Genomic DNA, 22,617 nt, shown 5'->3' with positions numbered 1-22,617 from the left:
CTCAATTTTTCATTACCATTCTCATTTTGAACCAATCAGCCTAATAAGGAGGTTACATCATTTTCAACCAATCAAATTAGCCAAATTACTAAACTAGTAAGTTACTATAAGTTCTATTTTCTCAGTAAGTCATGACAAATTTTAAATTATAATTATCGTTTAATTTGCTACGCACTCGTTGTGCAAAATTTCGCATGCGTACGTTAATAATGCTCTTATTCTGCTTGTATCGTATAACTTTATATGTAATAATAATAAGAAAAAGCAGTAACATAATTATTGTTTATATTGTTTAAGTAACACATTATTTTCATTTCCATGTCTTATGCACACCAAAAGTGAAGCAAGTATGAAATACTTTACGAAGTAAACATAAAGAAATTTATTATTAAGTTTGTAATTTTCAGCTCAGAGTACCAAACTAAAGTGTAAGCAGAAAAAGATAATCTTACTGTAACAACACTATTAGCCGGAGAGCTGATGTTTCAAGTTTCATGAAGTTTTTGATGTATCATTAAATTTTTAGATATAGTATCTACTTAATACCTGAGCATTTATGCATGTGTTTGCCTGACCCGTTGGGAGGCATCAGGTACTGCGCATAATAGAAAGGTGAAAAAAAATATGGCCCAAAAAGAGTGAATGAATCATTGGCAAACAAAAATTAATCGAAAATTTAATTATTTTGATTCATTCACTCTTTTTGGGCCATATTTTTTTTCACCTTTCTATTATGCGCAGTACCTGATGCCTCCCAACGGGTCAGGCAAACACATGCATAAATGCTCAGGTATTAAGTGGATACTATATCTAAAAATTTAATGATACATCAAACACTTCATGAAACTTGCAGCACCAGCTCTCCGATTATATCTTTTTATTTACGTTTATTATAGTCTGAACAAAAAGATCAAACGGATGGTAAGTGTTATTTAACGATATCCAACAAATGCATTATACTTAGGATCTTTTTCACAAACAGATCGTACATGTTTACGTAAACTTGTTGGATATTTATACGATTTTGAACAATATAAGCATACGAAACGTTGTGATTCGTCTGTATTCGAATGCTTAAACATATGCGTTTTCAAATCACCCTTACGACTTGTCTTGTAATCACACATAGGGCATTGAAATTTTCGTATGGCTGCCCAATAATAATAGCGAAATGATGGATGTTTGTGATTTTCATCTGGAAATTAAAAATATTTTATTAATTATAAAATGAAACAAACACAATACAATTTTTTTTTTTCAATCAAAACAATGGGTTTAAGCAAAAAAAAAAAAATCTATACCTACGAGAAACACATACGAAAAATTTATCATATATAATAAACATCACCTTTATTTGTTTCGTCCGATTTCAGCTAAATTGCCTGTAACATTTCAAAAATAAACCACAAATATTTCTGTTAATATTTTTATTTTATTATTTAGCAATATCTTTTAATTCTTTATTTTTTTTATTAAATATATAATTCTTGTTATATGGAAAATATTAACAAACATAATATTAAAAAATACATTATTTTATTATTCTTTTAACAGTTAATTTCTTTTCTTTTTTCTTAGTAAAAATACCTTTAAAAAAAAATTACAAAAATATCACTGGTTAGATTAGGTAATCAATAAGTTATGAATACGTTGGTAAAATTATAGTTTTATGGATTAAACTGGATTATATAATACCTATTTTCTTTCTTAAAATTATAGATTTAAGAGCTAGGTTATAGTCGATCCCGGTTCAAAGCTACATCGATGAGCTGAAATAAATTGTCTGTGTTGCTTAATTTAGATGCCTTTTTGAAAACCTTTTCAACGAATCGATGAATAAAAAATTTCATTTCTAAACTTTAATAATCCATTGTTTTATTAAATATTAGTTTCTGAAGCATAGCATTCCTAAAAACTATTCAGAGCATTCCTATAAATATCTCGCTGCATAAACGATTTTTTTTTGAAAAATTAAATACACATAGATTTACACCATATTTTAATTTCATTAAATTCTTAAAAGTGAGTTTAAGGCCAAACTACCTTAAACGTCAAACTAGTTGTACCTCGGAAACTGATATCTTTACAAAAAAAGATAACAGATTTTCATGTGTAGTTTAACCAAAAATATATAATTTGCACCATTTATTATAGTCAAGCTTCTTAGAAATAATGCTCATCAAAATATATAAGAAAAATTTGGACATAGTCTTGTATCTCGATCGACTTCGAACAGTAGCCTGGCTCCAAGTAATAAAGTTATCAATGATAGATTTTACATCGATAATCACATTCAAAAAAAATTATGTTAGCTTATTTTAAATTATGTTAGCTTATTTGCATACATATTGTTATAATTATGCACCATTTATTAAAATTAAGTACACATTGCCGTATGATAGTGTGAGTGAAAATATTCCCAAACATATTTAATGGTGCATTTCTGCTGCATTTTGAGGTAGGTTTGTGAACAAAATAAAAATATCAATTGTTGATATTGGTATGTGTTTGTTGTATATACCGACCGTGTTAAAAAGTATTGCTAATAGAGACTCAATGTTAAATAAATATTTACTATAAAAATATACATAGAGCTAATTCAAGATATATTGGACCTTACACAAACAAAAAATAAATAATATTATATGTGTATCAGTATCTAGTCTTTTTTTATACAATTTTTTTATTAAATTTAATCTTAAATATTTAATCCTTCTCCTGAAAATAATAAAATGATGCGCCAAGGTAAAACAAAAATTGAGTTAGCTTTATGAATAGTTTTATAGTAAATATTTTATTTATTAATTTAAAATTGAGTCTCTATTAGCAATGTTTTTGAACACGGCCTGTATTATACAAAGAAGGATTTGGGTAAAAGCCTTGATTTACCAGATATTTTTGAAACTGATTGGGCCAATAATTTAATGAATACATTGTAATTATAAAGTGATAAACATAATATTGAGGCTATTTAATTAGTTACATTTTTTACCACGAGTTTGTGTAGTGACAATAACCACTTACAAATACCATTAAGATAGCTCCGAATGAAGCAAAACTGTTTTAGAAGAAAATTTTTTTATAATCAGATAAATAATTTTGTTTAAAAAAAACTCCAAGCACAACTTTTGTTAGTAAATTCATTATCTACTCTATTAAAGTCAATTACCAATTCTTCAAAGTTATAACTTTGAATCGTTAAAGCAGATTGATTTTGTGAGTTAAAAATACCAGTATGTAATAACATTAAAAAATTTCTTAGGCACTTCGTGATTATTTTTAATTTTAAAGCATAAAAACACTATCCAGTTTAATCCTTCTTAATATTATACAGAGAGTTTGTAAAACATTTAACGAGGAATTTTTAATGGAATGTACATGTTTAATGGAATGTACATAAATTTATTTCCTGTTGAATTTAATACGCAAAAGTAATTCTTCCAATAGGGAATATTCATGAAATTTAAATTTGGTTCAAATATTTTTTTTCCGTAACTTTATTGGCTGGACATTTCAACTAAACCATTATTTTAGTAATTAATTACTATTTAATTACTTAAAATTAATTAATAAAAGTACAAATTCAGTGAGAAAAATTCAAAATTTCTAAAACGGAAAATTCAAATTTTTAAACGGACGTGATATCATAGTACTGACTTGTCAAATGTTGACATACGGTATGGTATTAATTACTTACATTTTGCATGGTATTACCAAGTATTATATTGATTTCTATTATTCTACGGCTTTTAGATTAGAAAACTTGAACTGTCACCAATTGAAAGATCACGCACTTGTACGTCATCAACAGAGAGCGCCAAAAAACTGCGTTTAAATATCTCAAAATTATAATGTATTTTAAATATTTTTTTACACTTAAATACAGCATTTTTAAACAGTATTTATATTTTTTACTTTGTTATAACGGTGTAAACAATGAATTAAAAATATAAAAATACATGAATATTCTCTATTGTAGATATTTTGAAATAAAATAATTATAATCCTTTAATAAAGGTAATACATAAAAAAACATCACTAACAATATATGTCATGGTAGAGGCATACACAATGAAGTGAGTAAGTATAGAAGTGATGGAAAATGCAATAGGATATTTATTGTTGAGGTCACAATCAATCACAAAATTTATTCACAGATTTTTCTATGAATTTTACCGGAGAAAACATTATCTGTTAAAATTACCCAATTAAATATAATCAATTTTGTATGCAATCTCAACTATCTGTCTTAATATTTTACAAACTCTTAACAACTTTAATATAATCAGTATATTAAGCACGATTTTTTGATTTACGCTTTTTATTTGTAGTTATTTTATTGTTATTGATTTTTTTAATTGTTGTAGATGGGGGAGTATTATTGATTGATGTACTATTCGTTGAAGTTGTACTTTTTTCAGCTAAATCAACAGTCATTAAAACATCTTTTATTTCATCTTTATCATCTGATTCGATCAATGATAAACTGGTATTATTGTGTCGTGCTAAATGTTTTTGTAAATTTCCTTTATAATATGTTCGATAATCGCATATACTACATATAAAATGCGGATCTTGACCACACTCATATTTACGATGCGTATATAAACTCGATTTATGTTTAAATGTACGTGGACATTTCTCACATGAATGTGATAATGAAAGCATTAATTGATTTGGAGATATATTTGTGTCTAATTCAAGTATTGGTTCCAGCATCTCCACATCTGAAATATAATTTGAAAAGTTAATCGTAATATATTTTATTTTATTGTAAGTGTTAAAAGAATTATCAATTTTGAAAAAATAAATTTTATATTTACTTTTTCAATAATCTTAAATTGAAAATGATTTGTTCGTTGATAACTGAATAAAAAATATTAAATATTAATTATGATAAACCTTAAACCATAAATATTACCAACAAAAATTAATTAAAATTATAATGAATAATTAATCATTAATAGGGTATTTGACTGACAATGAAAAACCAATTTCCATAACCGTCATAATTCTGGTTATACAGCGATAATAATTATAAAAAATTTAATCTTTATCAACATTTTAAAATTTTAGATTTTTATCTATAGGTCGTTTTGGTGGCTGTAAGCCACTATCCCTAACAAAATAATAATTCCAAAACATTTAATAATTTTTATTATTTTTCGCAATATCCAGTTGCCCGTGAAGTCAGTTTTTCCAGAAGCCTTGGGATCTGATACCTTTTCTCACACCTACCACGAATTCAAAAGTCATCCTTTTTAGACCACTTTTTATTTACTATACAGGGTGTCCCTTGACTCGATGTTCATAGCTTAAGAGTGTATTTTCTCAACAATTTTAAGTCGAAAATGCCTTTTGGACTTTTGTCCAAAACACAATAGTTAAGGAGTTGTGGGCACTATTGAATTTCAACCTATAAAGTAAAGAAAGACATTGTTGAGTAAAGTAGTTATTAATTAAAAATTTTCATACAAAAGCTGTTGCTGATTCTGCTCATTTTCATTTTTTATTCGACTTTCTAGCATCAAAATTGATTGAGACATGTCACTTCTTATGATAAGTACTAATATTAACTATAAATAATACCGTAAAAAGTGTCATATCTCAGCCAATTTTGATGTTTGAAAATAGGTTAAAGTCGAAAGTGTCCACTCCTTAACTATTGGGTTTTGGACAAAAGTCCAAAATACAATTTCGACTAAAATTGAGAGAATACACTCTTAAGCTATATGACCATCGAGTCACCGGACACCCTCTTAGTACATCACATTTGCAAGCGGTTTGCAAAAGTTTCAATTTTGAACTAACGTTAAACCAATGTAAGGTATTCTAGAAGATGTATTCAGTTTCACAAATTTCCAAATTATGAAGTTAACTCTTGGCCATATAATTAAATTATTTTTGATTTCCTACTACCACAATTACAAAATCCAATTAGAGATACAAAACAGATATTACAGATACAAATAAATTCCAATTATAAATAATTTTCAAACCATTACAATTACAACCATATCGAAAATGACTTAAAAAGATGTTGATTTTTAATAAGGCTGAGTATCACATTTAATTAGAATTAAAGCCATTTGGGAAAACGATTTGTCCAAATAATAATTTAAATAGGATAAAAAACTATTTCAAATTTTTCGATGCAGTCAAACAACCTTTACGATAAAGTTTTGTTATTTCGTTAATACAACGTTATTGTAAATTGTCTACGGCATAAAATGAGTATATTCAATTTCCAAATTTAATTCCACAACCCCAAATTTTAATCTACACTAAAAATGTTATAAAAAAAGTTAAGGGTTACAAAGACGTGGGTATTTGTAAAAACACGGCACGCACACAAGGCAAATTATTTATTTTCTTTATTAATTTACAAATAAAAATTTTATTTATAAACAATTTAATTTAGTTTAATAAAACTACGTAAATTTTTATCAGGATGTTTGCGAATAATATGTGCTCGCATATTTCCGGGTAAATGTGATGAATACGGACAGTTATTACATAAATATCCTGGCAATTTTCCACACTCATATCGTATGTGTTGGACCCATCCACGCTTGTATTTGTATCGTTTAAAACATGTTGTACATTCGTACAATTTTAAATTGTAGTCTGAAATAAATCATATTCAATTAGAAAAATTCACTAGTTAGAAAATGATTAATCGATACATTCGAAATCGTACCAAAATCGATATTTTCTAAAAAATAGCAATCGATAATAATGAAAACCATGCAAGATTCTACGGTAATCGTAAATCAATCTATCCAAATTTATTTGAATCTCATTGAAGTATTTTCTTTAGGCAGCACCGACTTTAATGAAAAATTTTTGTAACGTGTTTATAGGACTCCAGGGAACATTCAACCAACTTAATTTAATTATAAGGGGGTATAGCGCCTCAGTGAGGGACATATGAGCCAGTTTTTTTTTAAATTTTAAGATCCAAAATTCGATCCACTTTTTGGCACAAGAACGGAAACTAAGTACTTATTTATCGCCCAAACATTAATCTAGGAGGTATTTTTGGTCGGTGATTACGAATATGATGTCAGATTATCGGATTCTGCAAAAGAAGCCGTGTAATAGAACACGGGATTCCTAATAAGCGTCCTATAATACCTTCTACAGCAAAGTTTGGACGATAAATACTTATAATATATACTAAAAAGCGAAATTCTTGGCCAAAAATGGCACGGTTTTTGAAATACGTAACCGAAATCATTAATCTGATATCGGATTCGTATTCAGCGACTAAAAATACTTATTAGATGAAAAGTTAAACCAAAATAAGCATTTCAGAAATTTGGACTACATATGCCTCCGATGGGACCCTATGCCCCTTAGAACTAGGTTGGACCTCAAAATACGTAAAAATAAAGCGGACTGAAACTTTTTATCAATTTTTCCAAAACAAAAGTCTCCACACCTCTTCTACCGTTTGTTTCAAAGTTTTTTTTTTGTATTTTGGAAATATAAATATTCTATTTTCAGGTTTGTATAATAAATATGGAAATTGGAAATATGAAAATAAATTATTGCACTGCAAAGTTTTCTTCGCGCACATTTTGGACGAGGTATGCAAATCTGGTTTATCCCCCCGCTTTATGTTATTGGTGGCAAACAACAGTACAAGACCATGTTAGCAAGGTTGCCATATGGATCATGGATTGATCTTCTACCCTTAAAGATATTCAATTACCGTAGTGTCTTGAAACTGCATTACCCTAAAAAAAAAAAAGAAAACTAAAACGCTCATTGAAAAATAATAATTTATATTTTTTTATTACAAATTATTTTATAATCTAAATACATTATAATTTATTAATTTTATATTTGGTAACTTTAATATGCTTTGGTATATTTTTGTTGAAGTAAAATGCACATTTAAAGACGACATTAAGAGACTTTTATTCAAATTTTATAGTTTTTAAATATTAGAAATCATTTAATTCGCAATCTCTTTGAATCGAAATGTACAATACTTTTGGTTGACGCTTCTTGGTAACAAACATTGCTTTCTTTTGATTGGGAAAATTAATTACCTTGTTTCCTTAGTCAAAAAGTTTACTGTGGTTTTAAATTTGTTAAAAAAATTTTTTTGTTGCGAAATTCAAAGAAAGTTAATGTATAGAATAATTTTAATCGAAAAATACAAAAATCGGATTCATTAAACCGCTTGGATGAGTAGTTTTTGAAATATCGCTTAAAATCCGATACGAAAGGCTATTCTTTACAGAGAACGGCTATTTTTTTTTATGAAACTGTTGTCCTGAAGAGTGTGAACAACCCATAGACACGACAAATGTGGTTTATTTTCCTATCGAAGGGTAATTTTTTGTGGTATTGGTTGAAGAAATTGCTATACGGGTTGTAACCTCTCGGCTACGATTTTAGTAAATATTCCAGAAACTACTAGTCCGTTAATACTAGTCGTTAAAGGGATTCGATTTTTATTTTTTCCGAATCTCATAAAATTTTCCGATTATTTAAAATTTTCTTTATAAAGAGTACCCGTTTGAAACTTAAAATTTGGTATTTAGGGTAATTTTGAACCCAAAAATAAAAAATTGGTTTATTAGATGCTTTGGTGAGTAACTTTGAAATATAGCTTAAAATCCGTTACGAAAGTTTTTATTTGGATTTCACTTCTATCGACAGTTCTCATAGGACTATCAATTTTTTTTTTAAAGTGTACCTATGTATATTGGTTTGACTGAGTTTAAATTGATAAATTTCTTAATTATCGCAAATGTACGCCGTTCGATGTTTTCTGATCATATGACTTTTTAAATTACTTTTCACATGCGTTGCATAATTACATATTCCACATAAAAATGCTGGATCTTTTCCACATTCATACTTTAAATGTTGATTTAATCCATGTTTGTATTTATATCGTTTGTGGCACATATGACATGGATATAGATGTAAATATCGTTCTGAAAAATAAAATTGATATTAATAAACAATTTAAATTCAATATGGTAAATAAATATCAAACTAACATTTTTTTACAAAATTACTTTTATTAAATTCACTTGTACCAAATTCCTAAACAAAGAAAAATTTAAAAATATTGACAAATTACCAAAAGAAAAACATTCAAAATCTTAATATATATATTTCTTGTGTGCGTGTGTATGTAATTGAACTCCTCCTAGACGGCTGGACCGATTTTGATGAAATTTTTTGTGTGTGTTCGTGGAGATTCGAGAATGGTTTAGATTTACAATTTGGTCCAGTACAACTGTTTTTGAGGGCTCCGTACCAAAAAAATGAAATTTCATTAAATGGTGGGAGCGCATATAAATCATATCACATTATGTATACTATGTGTACTATGTATTTTTAATAGTATTCAGGTATTGTCAATAGGCATTTATTAGAGCCATATGCGAGCGCAGCGAGCTCTACTATCAAAGGTCAGGCCAAAGGTCGAAGTTCAGGCCACTCCAATAAATAGGAGTTAAATTGGGGTTTAGCTGGATGGGTTTAGCGGACAGGTTAAACGTAGTATAGGTATTCATGAATTGGAGTTACGTTTTTACGGGACAACGTCCGTCGGGGCCGCTAGTATATTTATAAATGTTTATGATAAAATAAAAAGTTGTGGATGATAACTTCGGACTTTACCAGTAGACCTTTACTGAAACACTCTCAATAGATTCAGAAAACTTTAAATACAATAAAAACGATTACACAACTGTTAACAAGACTTCTAGAAAATAATAAAAATTAAATTTGGTGGAAAAAATAAAAAAGAATAAATTCAATAAAAATAATCTTTATTTTTTTAAAATACGTGATTTTTGTTCGGAATAACACTTTTTTTTTTCGTCCCAATTTACTATACCAAAAATATACTTTAGTTTTAACAAAAATAAATAAAGGACTTTGTACATCACACATAATTTTCTTTTAGAGCAAGAAATTTTCAGTAGAGTAAATTGAGAAAAATCTTAACAAATATAATTTATTTTCTAAATACTAATATTGCTATGTCGATAAATAATATGCTGTTTCAAATTTGATTTTAAATGGCATGCATAAATACAATACGGACATTGAAACGATCGTTTTTTTCCACATTCATGTCTTTGATGACGTAATAATGTTGATTTATGTTTATATTTTCGATTACATTTTTTACAATAAAATTGTTCACCTGAAATAAAAGTATAAAATATTTCAAAAATTGAACAAAAAAAAAGTATAAATGAAATAAAAGAGGCATCAAATTATAGCAGCAAAATTTTCAATTTGCATGCAATCGTGTTAATAGTGGATTTTTGTTTTTTTCCTTTATGAATCGGTATCCATCCCGAAAAAATGCCAGTATTTTAATCTAAACACCCTCAAATCCAAAGAACAATTTTATCCTTTTTCTATAATTTTCATTCGCTTTTACTTTAAAAAATAACCATTCCTTCCTAAAGAATACAAAACTAAAACACAATGGACAAATGGCGTATGTAAGCTTTTTAAGAACTCCCTTTCTTGCCGGTTACTCGATATAAATCTTGTATTTTAAAATTACGCTATTTCTCGATGAAATAGAGAGCTATAAATCGCATGAACTATATATAAAAGCTTTTTCAAAATAAATTACTTTTTTCTCCCAAGCTTCCAACATATTTTTATAAAGTGTGCTCATTTCAAAAGAATGCACCCTTAATTATTCTGGACTTGATGTGATTATTGTTTTGATTGAAAACACGCCGATTTAGATATTGACAAGGAAGTTCAAAAATACCTAGAGAATTTCAGGTTTCATCCCTTCCTCCCAGTCACCTTAACTTTGAAATTTCATTTCGGATCCCTCACCTTGCAATACCTTATTTGAAAGGGCATAAAATTCTCTGTTAGACCATGAAGAGATAATTTTATGCCTTTTCAAATGAGGTAACATGAGGTAGGGGGTGACAATTGAAATTTTAAAGTTACTCATAATAATAGTCACATTAATTCAAGAGTTATTAAGGGTGGATACTTTTGAAATGAAGACACTGTATACATAGTATACGTCATTTAGTCTTAAAAAGTAATTTTACTGAAATTTTTTCATATGATTGTTTCAAGCTCAAGGCAAAGGGATAGTACGCCATTTATCAAGCATTTTCAATTATCGAAATAGCTCAGAATTCTGCTTTGAAAGAATTTAGTAACTAATATAAGTGGCGCCTAGATCGGAATCATTTTTCGGTTTAGATACCGATCTGTTTGGAAAAAAATGAAATATTAGTTTGCTTTGTGAATTCAGATGAAGAAAATAAAAGGATTAAATAAAATTTTTATAAAATTTTTGTAGAAAGAACTTTTATTATTTAATTTTTTTATTTATATGTCGACAAATTATATGTTGTTTCAAATTTGATTTTAAATGACATTTGAAAAAACAATGCGGACAATGAAATGCCGGTTCCTTTCCACATTCATGCCTTTGATGACGTAATAATGTAGATTTGTGTTTATATTTCCGATTACACTTGTGACAATAATATTGATCATCTGAAATAAAAGTATATAATACATTTAAAAAAAGTTTAAAAAAAGATAAAATTAAGAAATTTTGAAGAAAAAGATATACTAACGGAAAAAAGGATTTAATAAAATTTTATATAAAGAAAAAAAAAATGTTTATTTAAAGCTGTTTATGCCGACAAATTATATGTTGCTTTAAATTTGATGGTAAATGACAAGAATAAGTACAGAACGGACATTGAGCTTGTTTTTCTTTTCCACATTCATGTCGTAGGTGTCGTCTTAAATTTGATTTATATTTATAGGCTCTGCCACAATTTTGACATGAATATGATCCAGCTGTAATTAAAAATATTTTTATTAATTAAAAGAGTTTTGCTAACTAATACAGAAAACTGAAGGATGTGATTAGGCCGGTGTGGAAATCTTATCGACATATTTTCAACAATAATCAAATTCAAAAACATAATTGAAAAATTTCATTTAACTTTGGTTGCAGCTCCTGTTGACGAAAATGCTGATAATTTATGTTGTCAAATATATACGAAAAGGCAAATGAAAGATCTGTGATAACAATTTATTTACAACGTGCTTCATGCCAATAACATAGGTATTCGGATAGAATTTTTAGGCGAGAAAATCCGTTAATTTGGTGATGGAAAAATGAAGTACTTTTGACTGCAAACTAACATTTTTCATCTAAACCATTTGTTTGAAAATCGCCAGCTTTCGGAGGAAATGCGACTTCAAAATATGTCATTATTGCATTTTATCGAAAGCAAACACGCGCTAGCTACGGAAAATTGCTCTGCCAAAAGTTGTCAAGGGCAATGGAGGACTTTTGCAATGTTTTTGATCTTGATCTACAATTACGGATAAAAGTTAAGCGTATTTTCTTTCGATTAAATGCAATAATAACATATTTTAAGTCGCATTGTTTTATGAGAATCAACTTTCTAATTTAAAGTGCTATCGGGTTAAAGTGCTATCAAACTCTGCAACTTCTGGTTACACCCTGTATACATATTCACTTTTTTCATCCAAAAATCTTGCGAAGATATTACATAATATTTGTGAACATGTTTACATTTTAATCGACGAAACTCATTTGTAATAAGAAAAATTAATAATTCATCAAAAATTAACTTCTTCGTAGAATTTATTCGAAGAACCTAATGTGAAGACGAAGATATATTCTAGTAGTATGTAATTGAATTATTCTAATAGTAAATAATTTAATTTTCGACACAAATCGATACAATAAAAGACAATTGTTAAAAAATTTTTCCTCTCCCAATGACGATTGATTTTCTCAATGATAATTGGATGTCTTGATTCTTTTAATTATTGCGAATCGGATTTGATACATGATATCGGATCGCATTTGATAAAACTTAAATGTAGGATCGAAAAATAAAATAAGCTTTAGTAAAATAATTAAAAATTTTTTATTCATAGATTTTAGAATGTCGACAAATTATATGTGATTTTAAGTTTGATTTAACATGGCACGCATATTCACAGTGTGGACATTTAAATGACGGTGGTTTTCCACATTCGTATTTCTGATGACGTGACAAATTCGGTCGATATTTATACATTTTTGAGCATATATTACATGAATAACCTGTAATTGAAGTATTGCTTTATTAATATAATTTTATTAATATTATAAATTGTGTAATTTTTAAACAAATTTTACTGTTGTGTTACAAAAATGACTCAGCACTATACTAATAAATAAAATACCAAATTAAATATTCTTTTTTTAATGATACGTAAAAAAGGGCCATAAACCAAAATATCGTTTTTTACCTCTTCGTGAATTTTCTTCATCTGCCCTACCTCCGAGACACTACGTCACTTTTTATGCAATACTCATATGAAAAATGCATCTCATTTCGTGTATTCATGTTTGGCACTGTTTTTGTTATACTCTAAGAGGTAAGCGACAAAAATTGCAAGATTTTTTGAAAGGCTGATTTTGTAATATTTATATTGGTGGAGTTAATAGCCTGTCGTCAGTCAGCCAGTTTCTGTAGCGTTCGGTGCAGGGGCGGCTTTAAATATGCAAATAAGGTGCAAGTATTATCTAAAATCTGAAAATTATTGTTGCAGAATATTATAAAAAAATAAAAAATATTGTCAGCCAGTATATTTCTGACTATATTTTTTATATTTATAATAATATTCTGTACCACTATAAAAATTTTCAGATTTTAGAAAATACTTGCACGTTTTTTGACTGACGACAGGCTATTTCGCTACTCCACCAGTATAACGTAAATATAACAAAATCAGCCTTTATTTAGAAAATGCTTGCAATTTTTTGTTGCTCATAGATAAATAAAAGGCTTTGACATAGTATTTAGTAGAAAAAAGAGTACTTTATTCATAGATTTTAGAATGTCGACATATTACATGTTTTTTTAAGTTTGATTTTACATGACATGCGTATTCACAGTGTGGACATTTAAATGATCGTGGTTTTCCACATTCGTATTTCTGATGACTCACTAAATTCATCCGATATTTATACATTTTCGAACATTGACCACATTTAAAACCTGTAATTATAAAATTCATAAATTTATGTAAAAGGTATTTATTTGTAAATTTTGTTGTATTAATGAGCCTATCTATGGTTCGTAAATAAATTTTAATATAGTAACTATTAAATAATTACAATAATGCTGACTATTAGCTACCAGATTCATTACATAAATTACAAGTGAAATTTACAAAATTAAAAAGCCCCCGACAAAATTTTCAGGTACGGAACCCTAAACTCGCATTTGAAACATATCTATGAATACTCTCCATTAAATTACCGTTTTCCTTAAAGCCTTTTCCAAATTGAACCGATTTTGAACATTGTCACCAATTTTTTAGTTTTTTCGGGTACGGAACCCTAAACTCGCATTTGAAACATATCTAACCATAAGAACACTCTCTATTAAATTACCTTTCAAACGAGATCAAAATAATTAAAATCGATTCATTCGCTTAGGCACTACGATGCCACAGACAGGCACACACCCATAGCAGTCAAACTGAACACCCCTTTTTTTTTAGTTCGGGGGTTAAAAATAAAATAGATTTTTCGGGTTGTATAATTATTTCAATTTTTGCTACTATAACAAAATCAGCTTTGAAAATAACCATTATGGAGTTTTTCAAAACATTAATAAAATATCTCATAAACATATAAATATTAATATCTCATAAACGATGAACTTTAGGAAAAAATTACAAGGCGCCTTTTTATGTAAAATTATCAAAAAAACACCGGATAGCTTTATTTGTTCAAAAAATTGACAACTGTTTCTGAGGAGGAGGGGAGGATATACAAAAATTGGACCAATAGGGTTTCAGGTAACATTCGTAATATTAATCTATGAGCTTTTCTGAACAAGAATCAATTGATAAAATGCGGCCCTCGGATTTTGCACACTTTAAATTTTATCAGTTGCTGCATCATTTGCAAGCGATGCATGGAAATTACCTTAACTAAATGAAAGGGCGTAAAAAAAATGTTATGGAATGATATTTAGTAAAACAAAAATAATAAATTATTCTTTATTTATAGATTATAGAATGTCGACATAATATATGTTTTGTTAAATTAGATTTTACATAAGATGCATATACACAATACGGGCATTTGAACGATGGTGACTTTCCACATTCGTATTTTTGGTGACTCCATAAATTCCGTCGATACTTATAACTTTTTAAACATCTTTCACATGTAAAACCTGTAATTATAAAAATTCATAACTTGGGTAACATAATAGAAATTTCATTTTAGAGTTCCCGTATTTAGAATAAGAAACGTAATCATTTGACCAAGTCGAGCACCAAGCTCGGTAAAATCCCAACTAAAAGTCCAAACCGAGCTTTGATCTATCTGGAAATACTCATTCACTACACCGATTCATATATCATAAGGATGTGCGTGAGACAGCTGAAGACTCACTGCCCAATCCAATCTAACATTTATCAGTCATTCACTATCAAATTGGCTCGCCGACAAACCAGCTCTCGTTAGGCCGTCTGATTCACTCTCAAATTTGTCCGACAGATAGGTAAAAGTCACCTTGCCGGCAAGTTAACGTTCTTTAGACTGCTGTTTGGGCTGAGAGCCGTATATACGTATGTGACTGTGAATTAGAGTTTGTGTAGTGAACTGATAATGCTTGATTGATTCACGTCCGGATTGGACACGAGTGGAGATACTCATAAGACTATATGCTTAAAAATAGAAAATACCTTTTTGCAGTAAATTTGAATTAAATAATTACACTTTTAATAATTTGGTAAATTACTAACAGGCTAAATACATACAACACAAGTTATAAACCTTATAGAAAATTTCTCGAAAAGGATAATATGTCAAGAAAATAATATCTATTTTATAATTATATAAATAATAGTATAAAAAAAATAAAAAACCCGCTTTTGTAACTAGCCGAACTAAAACATTAAATTCGAAAAAAATCATTTTATCGTAAAGAAGCGTGAGGTGCTAAATATCAATTATTGTAAATATTTTATAGACAGATATTGCTAAAAGTAAACTCATTATAAAATATCTAAAAAAGCACTCCAAGCTTTTTTACGATAACATGATTTTTTTGAATTTAAAGAAATTATTTTCGACCTTTTAGTCAGCTATTATTTATTTTGCGTTTTTTAGTTTTTTAGACTTTTATTTATTTATCAAAAATTCAGGATAAATATGGTGGGAGCGCAAATAAATGTATATATTTTCAGATATGGAAATCGTTATTCCTGAAAATCCTGGTCAGGATAATCAAATAAACTTATTAAATTATTGTATTGTCATCGATCTTTGATAAGTATGCCATATTTCGAATTAATCCGACGTTTTGAAGGAGGTTAAAATCATGTTCAAGTTTCCGTTACATACTAACATAGAAAAGGAGCTATTAATAAAAGCGTGTTAATAAAGGAGGGATATCGACTTATAATTCGCCCAGTGTTTCACAAATCTATGATTATGTTTCTCTAAAGGTGATTCATAACAGACATCTTAATCAAAAATAACTTTTGGAGATTTCCTGTTATCGAAATTAATTTAGGATTAACAAATAAAACACTGAGTGCTAATCTAAGTAAAACAAAAATATTAAACACTTTATTAATATATTTTAGAGTGTCGATGTATTACATGTTTTCTTAAATTTGATTTTAGATGACAAGCGTATTCACAGTGTGGACATTTAAAAGATCGTGGTTTTCCGCACTCGAATTTTTGATGATTGAATAAACCCGAATGATATTTATACATTCTCGAACATTTGTTACATTTAAAACCTGTAATAATTAATAAAGTTCATTAATTTTTGTATGGATATAAAATTTCATTTAAGAGGATATTAAACAAAACATTACCACTATTCATTAATTTAGTGAGTATGCTCATTTATTGGATCATTATTAGAAAACAAATAAAATAAATAATTTCAATTAAATGAAATAAACTTCTTACAATTTATTATTGTACGATAAATTTCTCTGTTTACGGAATAGTTTCGAAGTAAATCGATATTAAGATTTGGACTTTGTCTAAATACTGCATGCGTTGTCTTCGTTAATAGAACGTCATGCTAAAATATCCAACAGAAACTTATACGATGATATTAAGATATTTCCAACGTGAAAGCACTTGTCGACAGCTTTGGCCTCTTTTTTTTTTCTAGCAGTGATCCCGAAGCTACAGAGTATTTTTGTCGTTTAGATCGCGAGATCAGCTAATGATTTCGATTTCTATTTTTAATGATATTAAAAAATTCTCAAGGCAAAATTGAAAAGAGAGTAAGAGATTTGAAAGGAATGTTTTTAGAATGCTTTGTTTTCGAGATATTAATTTTGACGTATTCTCGTGTTTTAAACGGTCAAAATTTCTGAAACTTATGGGAGTTAATAGTAAGCCCTTTTAGTCTGTGAAAAAAAAAATTTGTAAAATTCTGTCGAAAAGTGGGTTTTATCGCGGTTAGTTCATGCTAGAAATACCTTGGATAAAATAAAAGGGTCAGTTCTTTATTTATACATTTCATAATGTTTAATTATCACATGTTTTCTTAAATTTGATTTGACATAGCTTGCATATTCACAGTACGGGCATTTAAAGGATCTAGGCTTTCCACATTCGTATTTCTGGTGACTCCATAAGCCCCTTCGATATTTATATATTTTCCAACATCTCTCACATGTAAAACCTGTAATTATAACAATTCATAATTTGGGTAAGGTAATAAAAATTAAGTCCATATTTATATTTAGTAAATATTTGTAGTAAATTGGAATTAAATCATAACACTTTTTATAAATATTATTAATTTATTAGCGACATTTCGTTGTTTTATTGGAACTTCATCAGGGTGAATACATTCAATATAAAGGACAATGTAAATAACATTCTTCATAGTTGTATATCGAAAAAAAAATTTGATTTATAATTATTATAATTTCACTGTTATCGTAACAGTATATCGTTTCGAGCTGAAATTATTGTTACCGCACTATTTCTTATACCAGATTAAGAGATTGAGAAAATTTTTTTAAAAATAGATATTAGATCTTAGAATGTCGACTTATTAAATGTTTGGTTAAATTAGATTTTAAATAGCACGCATATTCACAATGCGGACATTTAAAGGATCGTGGTTTTCCACATTCGTATCTCTGGTGAGCCCATAAACTTCGTCGATGCTTATACATTTTCAAGCAATTTCCACATGTAAAACCTGTAATGATAAACATTCATAATTTTCGTAATGTAAAAAAATTACATTTTAGGGTGTCCATACTTGTAAGGCATGCATTCATTTGGCTAAACCGGCCATTATTTTGGATGCCAGCTCGAATTACAACTCCAAACCGGTCACCGAGACGAATTTGGCATTGCTCTTTCTATACGGTTTCACGAACTCCCCAGTCATAATCTAATAATTGAAAATGTTATAGATTTGTATTCAATAAGGCAACCCAAAGTTCGAATTACTGTTACCGCGTTATTTATTACATTTATAATTGTGGGATGGTAAAATTAAAGGTTATGCTATAATATTTAGTCAAACAAAATAATATATTTTTTATTCATAGATTTGAGAATGTCGACATATCAAATGTTTTTTTAAATTTGATTTTAGGTAACATGCATATTCACAGTATGTACATTTAAATGATCGTGGTTTTCCACATTCGTATTTCTGGTGACTCAATAAATTCCTTCGATATTTATACAATTTCGAACATCTCTCACATGTAAAGCCTGTAAATTATAAAAATGTATAATATGGGTAAGATGTTTTATAATTAAGGAAAAAAAATTACATTTTACAGTACCCTTATCTAAAGATACTAAAAAACATGTAGTAAAGTTAAATTAATTAATTGATTATTACGCCAGTAAAATCTTACAACAAAAAAAAAAAGAAACAATTAAAATTGGAAAACGCGATGTAAAGCTGTTTTTTGGTATGTAATATGGACTACTAAGGGGTGTGTGAAACTATGTTTTGCAAAAAAAAGTTGTGCTATCTACCGCCATTTGTACAAGATTTTGAAAATTTTTCAAGGTTTTTTTTCAATAATTGTTCAAAAGGCTGGGAGGTAGTTTCACTACATGAAGCTGCATACAAATTTTCATCTCTCTATCCTTTAAATTTTTGGAGAAAATGGACAGCAAAGTTAGCCATAATTTCCTCCCTCATGAGAAAACAACGATGTTTATGAAAAATTGTTTCAAACAAAAGTTGATTATTTTTTTTATAAAAACTCAAAATTTTTACATTTTTGAAAATCATGAAAATTTTTCAAACACCATATCTCAAAAACTATTAGATTTTGCGGTTCTCATGGATTAAGCAGGTAGAACAAATTTGTTTGCTTCGTAGTTGCACGCTCCCCGAACGGCTTTCAATAACATACCAAAAAGTAGATTTATATCGCGTTTGCGATTTTAATGTAGAATTTTTACTGGCGTATATACTTTTTATTAAATAATTTTTTTTATTCAGCTAATATAGAAATTTTTTCAAAAAGAATCATAATTAATACGTCAAATAAATAACATGAAAACTTCGGTATATTTAAGTAATTCCAACATTTGCCGAAATAGGGTTGAATTTTTAAAATTACATCTACTTTGAACTACCATTATTAGAGATTTGTTGTTACCGCAAAAGTTAGACATGAATAGTGAAGGGTTTTAAAGTGATATTTAGTAAAACAAAAAAACAAATTCTTTATTGATAGATTATTGAATGTTGACATATCACATGTTTCTTTAAATTCGATTTTACATGGCATACATATCTACAGTGTGGGGATTTAAAGGAAGGTGGCTTTCCGCATTCATATCTTTGATGGTTCAATAAACCCCCTCGATATTTATACACTTTCGAACATCTCTCACATTTAAAACCTGCAACTATAAAAAGTTTGTAATCAAAATTTGATTAGAGTGCTACTTACATATTATATAGTTGTTAATAATTAAATAATTGTAGTAAGTTGGAAGTAAATAATTACACATTTTTTAAATTCAGTTAATTTATCAGCGACGTTTCATTATTTTATTGGACTTCATCAGGAAATGAAAGTTAATATTATGATTTATAAATAATTATAAAAATTTAATAAATACGACCATTTATATAGATGAAGTAAATAATATTTATTAACTTTAAATTTAATACGTAAGGCATTTCGATTTATAGTTGTTTAACAATATCATTTGTTGAGAGAATATTAATTTCAACTAAAGTCCAAATGCGTTATGAATGGCATTCATTAACACCATCTCAACAATTACCTTAAAACATATGCTGTTGACGTATTATTGACATCATTGAAATGCATGATGGAAACATAAAAAATTGTGCGATTTTCTTTAGTTAAATAAAAAAAATGTTAAACAATTTATCAGCAATTTTTAGAATGTCGAATTATCATATGTTTTCTTAAATTTTGTTTCCAATGACACGCGTGTTGGCAGTGAGGACATTTAAAAGATCTTGGTTTTCCGCATTCATATTTCTGATGATTAAATAAACTCGCTCGATATTTATAAACTTTCAAACATTTCTCACATTTAAAACCTGCAACTATAAAAACTTCATAAATTTTGTGTAAGGTAAAAAAATTTCATTAGAGTGACCATATTTGTTAATAAGTACATTTGTAAGTAAGTAAATTGGACATAAATAAAAACACATTTACTTGATTTAATTTTATGATTTTAACGCTAAGATGTCAGCGCGACGAGTAAAAAAATGTAAACGGTAACAGCTGAGTTTTTCAATGAATGAAAAGGCAAAAGATACCTACTTTATAATACATTTTAATGTGCTCTCTGTTTACAAGATTGTAAACAAACATTTCCGTTAAATACCATGTATCTATGATTCACTTATTTAAAGTTAGATAATTATTTATCAAACTATTGAAAGCGGAATAGAAAAATAAAATTTTTTTAACAATAATAAACCTTTTATTGGTAAATTTTAGAATGCCGATAAATTACATGTTTCTTTAAGTTTGACTTTAAATGACATGCATATTCACAGTATGGACATTTAAATGATCGTGGTTTTCCACATTCGTATTTCTGATGACTTACTAAGCCCCATCGATATTTATACATTTTCCAACATCTTTCACATGTAAAACCTGTAATTATAACAATTCATAAATTTATAAAAAAAATTCTATTTAAGGTAGTACCAGCATGAAATCACTTTTCGACAGATTTGGCCGAATTTTTTTTCTCGGGTTTATAATAGCTTTATTTATGAATTCCTAAAATTTCATAATTTTTGACCGTTTAGATCGCGAGATATTTAAAGACAAAGTTCGCGATTTTGAGGGTCATGTCCCATTTAAAGCATGTAAAATGTCCGGTCTCTCCAACTATTTTTTATGATATTATTATATATTGAAGAAAAAGTAGAAAAAAATGTTTATACAATACAATTCTAAAAAAAAAATTTAGAAATTAATTTTCACTTTCGAGATATTAATTTTGACGTAAATTGATCGAAATTGGGACGTTGGCATAATTATTTCCCATTTTAAACGGTCAAAATTTCTGAAACTTTGGGAATTAATAGTAAGCATTATTAAATTCTTAAATTTAATTTTTCGTTAAATTCTGTCGAAAAAAAAAATTGTACCATTGCTTTAACATAGAAACTGCAAATACCATGCTGGAACATCGTTAAGAGTACCTTCATATACAGAGTGGGCCATTTTAATCTATGCATCTGAATATTTGAACAAAAATTGTAGAGTTTGATGAGACACAGCATGTTCTGACATCGGATTGGACCTAGTTCTTCGGGTTGCCTCAATAGTCAATTTAGATTCCACACGTTAAGGGATAATTGTAGCTCAAGGTTATGGACACAGGCGAATTTCCTCTATGCATTAAAAAAATTTTTAATAAAGCATTTTCCCGTAGTTAACGTGTTTTTTTTCGATTAAATGGAATAATGACATATTTTTAAGTCGCATTTCCTCCGAAATGGCCTAGACGAAAAATGTCAGTTTTTTTATGAGGATCAACTTTCTAATTTAAAATATTATTCCATCTCTTACCGTTTAGAATCTAAATTGGCTGTAAAAGAAACTTGAAGAACTAGATCAAATCTGATGTCAGGCCATTATGTCCCCCATCAAACTTTTCAATTTTTGTTGATAGGTAAGGTTTTAATAGATGGTTCTCGCGAAATATTCAGATGCATAGATTAAAATGGCTCACTCTATATATCGTAAATATTTTTAAAAAATGAATATAAATAAATTTATTTTTAAATAGGGAAAATTATTTTAAAGTCAAATTGTAAAATGGAGAATAAAAAGTGTCAAATAGTTTGTCTCACTTTAAATTCTTAAGGTCTTTTCCATCGATGCAGTCTTTGTGATTTTATAATATGCCGCGTAAGCTTCTTTCTAATTTCAGAACTGAAAACGGAATGGAATAATGAAAATTTTGTAAAACAATAATAAATTTTTTATTGGTAGAATTTAGAATGTTTATAAATCACATGCTTTTTTAAGTTTGACTTAAGATGACAGGCGTATTCA

The 22,617-nt window shown here is 28.1% G+C and overlaps 2 protein-coding genes across 2 annotated transcripts; both read right to left on the bottom strand.

Annotated features, from left to right (window-relative positions):
* Positions 1-932: 932 nt before the first annotated feature.
* On the bottom strand, positions 933-10,651 carry LOC123298722 (zinc finger Y-chromosomal protein 1-like). The gene is made up of 5 exons (XM_044880816.1): positions 10,628-10,651; positions 9,042-9,069; positions 8,814-8,957; positions 4,317-4,727; positions 933-1,195 (listed from the first exon to the last, which is right to left on the bottom strand). The coding sequence occupies exons 1-5, from the start codon at positions 10,649-10,651 to the stop codon at positions 933-935; spliced, it is 870 nt and encodes a 289-aa protein (XP_044736751.1).
* Positions 10,652-12,928: 2,277 nt separating this feature from the next.
* LOC123298721 (zinc finger protein 626-like) lies at positions 12,929-19,687 on the bottom strand. Its single transcript, XM_044880815.1, has 5 exons — positions 19,669-19,687; positions 17,590-17,744; positions 17,015-17,132; positions 13,962-14,066; positions 12,929-13,126 (listed from the first exon to the last, which is right to left on the bottom strand). The coding sequence occupies exons 1-5, from the start codon at positions 19,685-19,687 to the stop codon at positions 12,948-12,950; spliced, it is 576 nt and encodes a 191-aa protein (XP_044736750.1). The 3' UTR covers positions 12,929-12,947.
* Positions 19,688-22,617: the final 2,930 nt, after the last annotated feature.

The sequence above is a fragment of the Chrysoperla carnea genome, chromosome 4 (genome assembly GCF_905475395.1).
Source record: "Chrysoperla carnea chromosome 4, inChrCarn1.1, whole genome shotgun sequence".
NCBI lineage: Eukaryota > Metazoa > Arthropoda > Insecta > Neuroptera > Chrysopidae > Chrysoperla > Chrysoperla carnea.
Note: the sequence above shows the minus strand (reverse complement) of the source record. Positions and strands in the feature narration are given on the sequence as shown.

What these genes read in the sequence shown, in the direction of transcription:
- LOC123298721 (XM_044880815.1), bottom strand. An exon ending in TAAGAAAACATGTGATAATT is followed by an intron (nt 17,133 to 17,589) that starts AAACATTATGAA and finishes TGGATATTTTAG; the next exon opens with CATGACGTTCTATTAACGAA. An exon ending in ATCATTTAAATGTCCACACT is followed by an intron (nt 13,127 to 13,961) that starts GTGAATACGCAT and finishes CTTCAATTACAG; the next exon opens with GTTATTCATGTAATATATGC.
- LOC123298722 (XM_044880816.1), bottom strand. Translation starts at nt 10,651, where the DNA reads ATGTTGGAAGCTTGGGAGAAAAAA. An exon ending in TGGAAGCTTGGGAGAAAAAA is followed by an intron (nt 9,070 to 10,627) that starts GTAATTTATTTT and finishes TTCTTTGTTTAG; the next exon opens with GAATTTGGTACAAGTGAATT. An exon ending in TACAAGTGAATTTAATAAAA is followed by an intron (nt 8,958 to 9,041) that starts GTAATTTTGTAA and finishes TTTATTTTTCAG; the next exon opens with AACGATATTTACATCTATAT.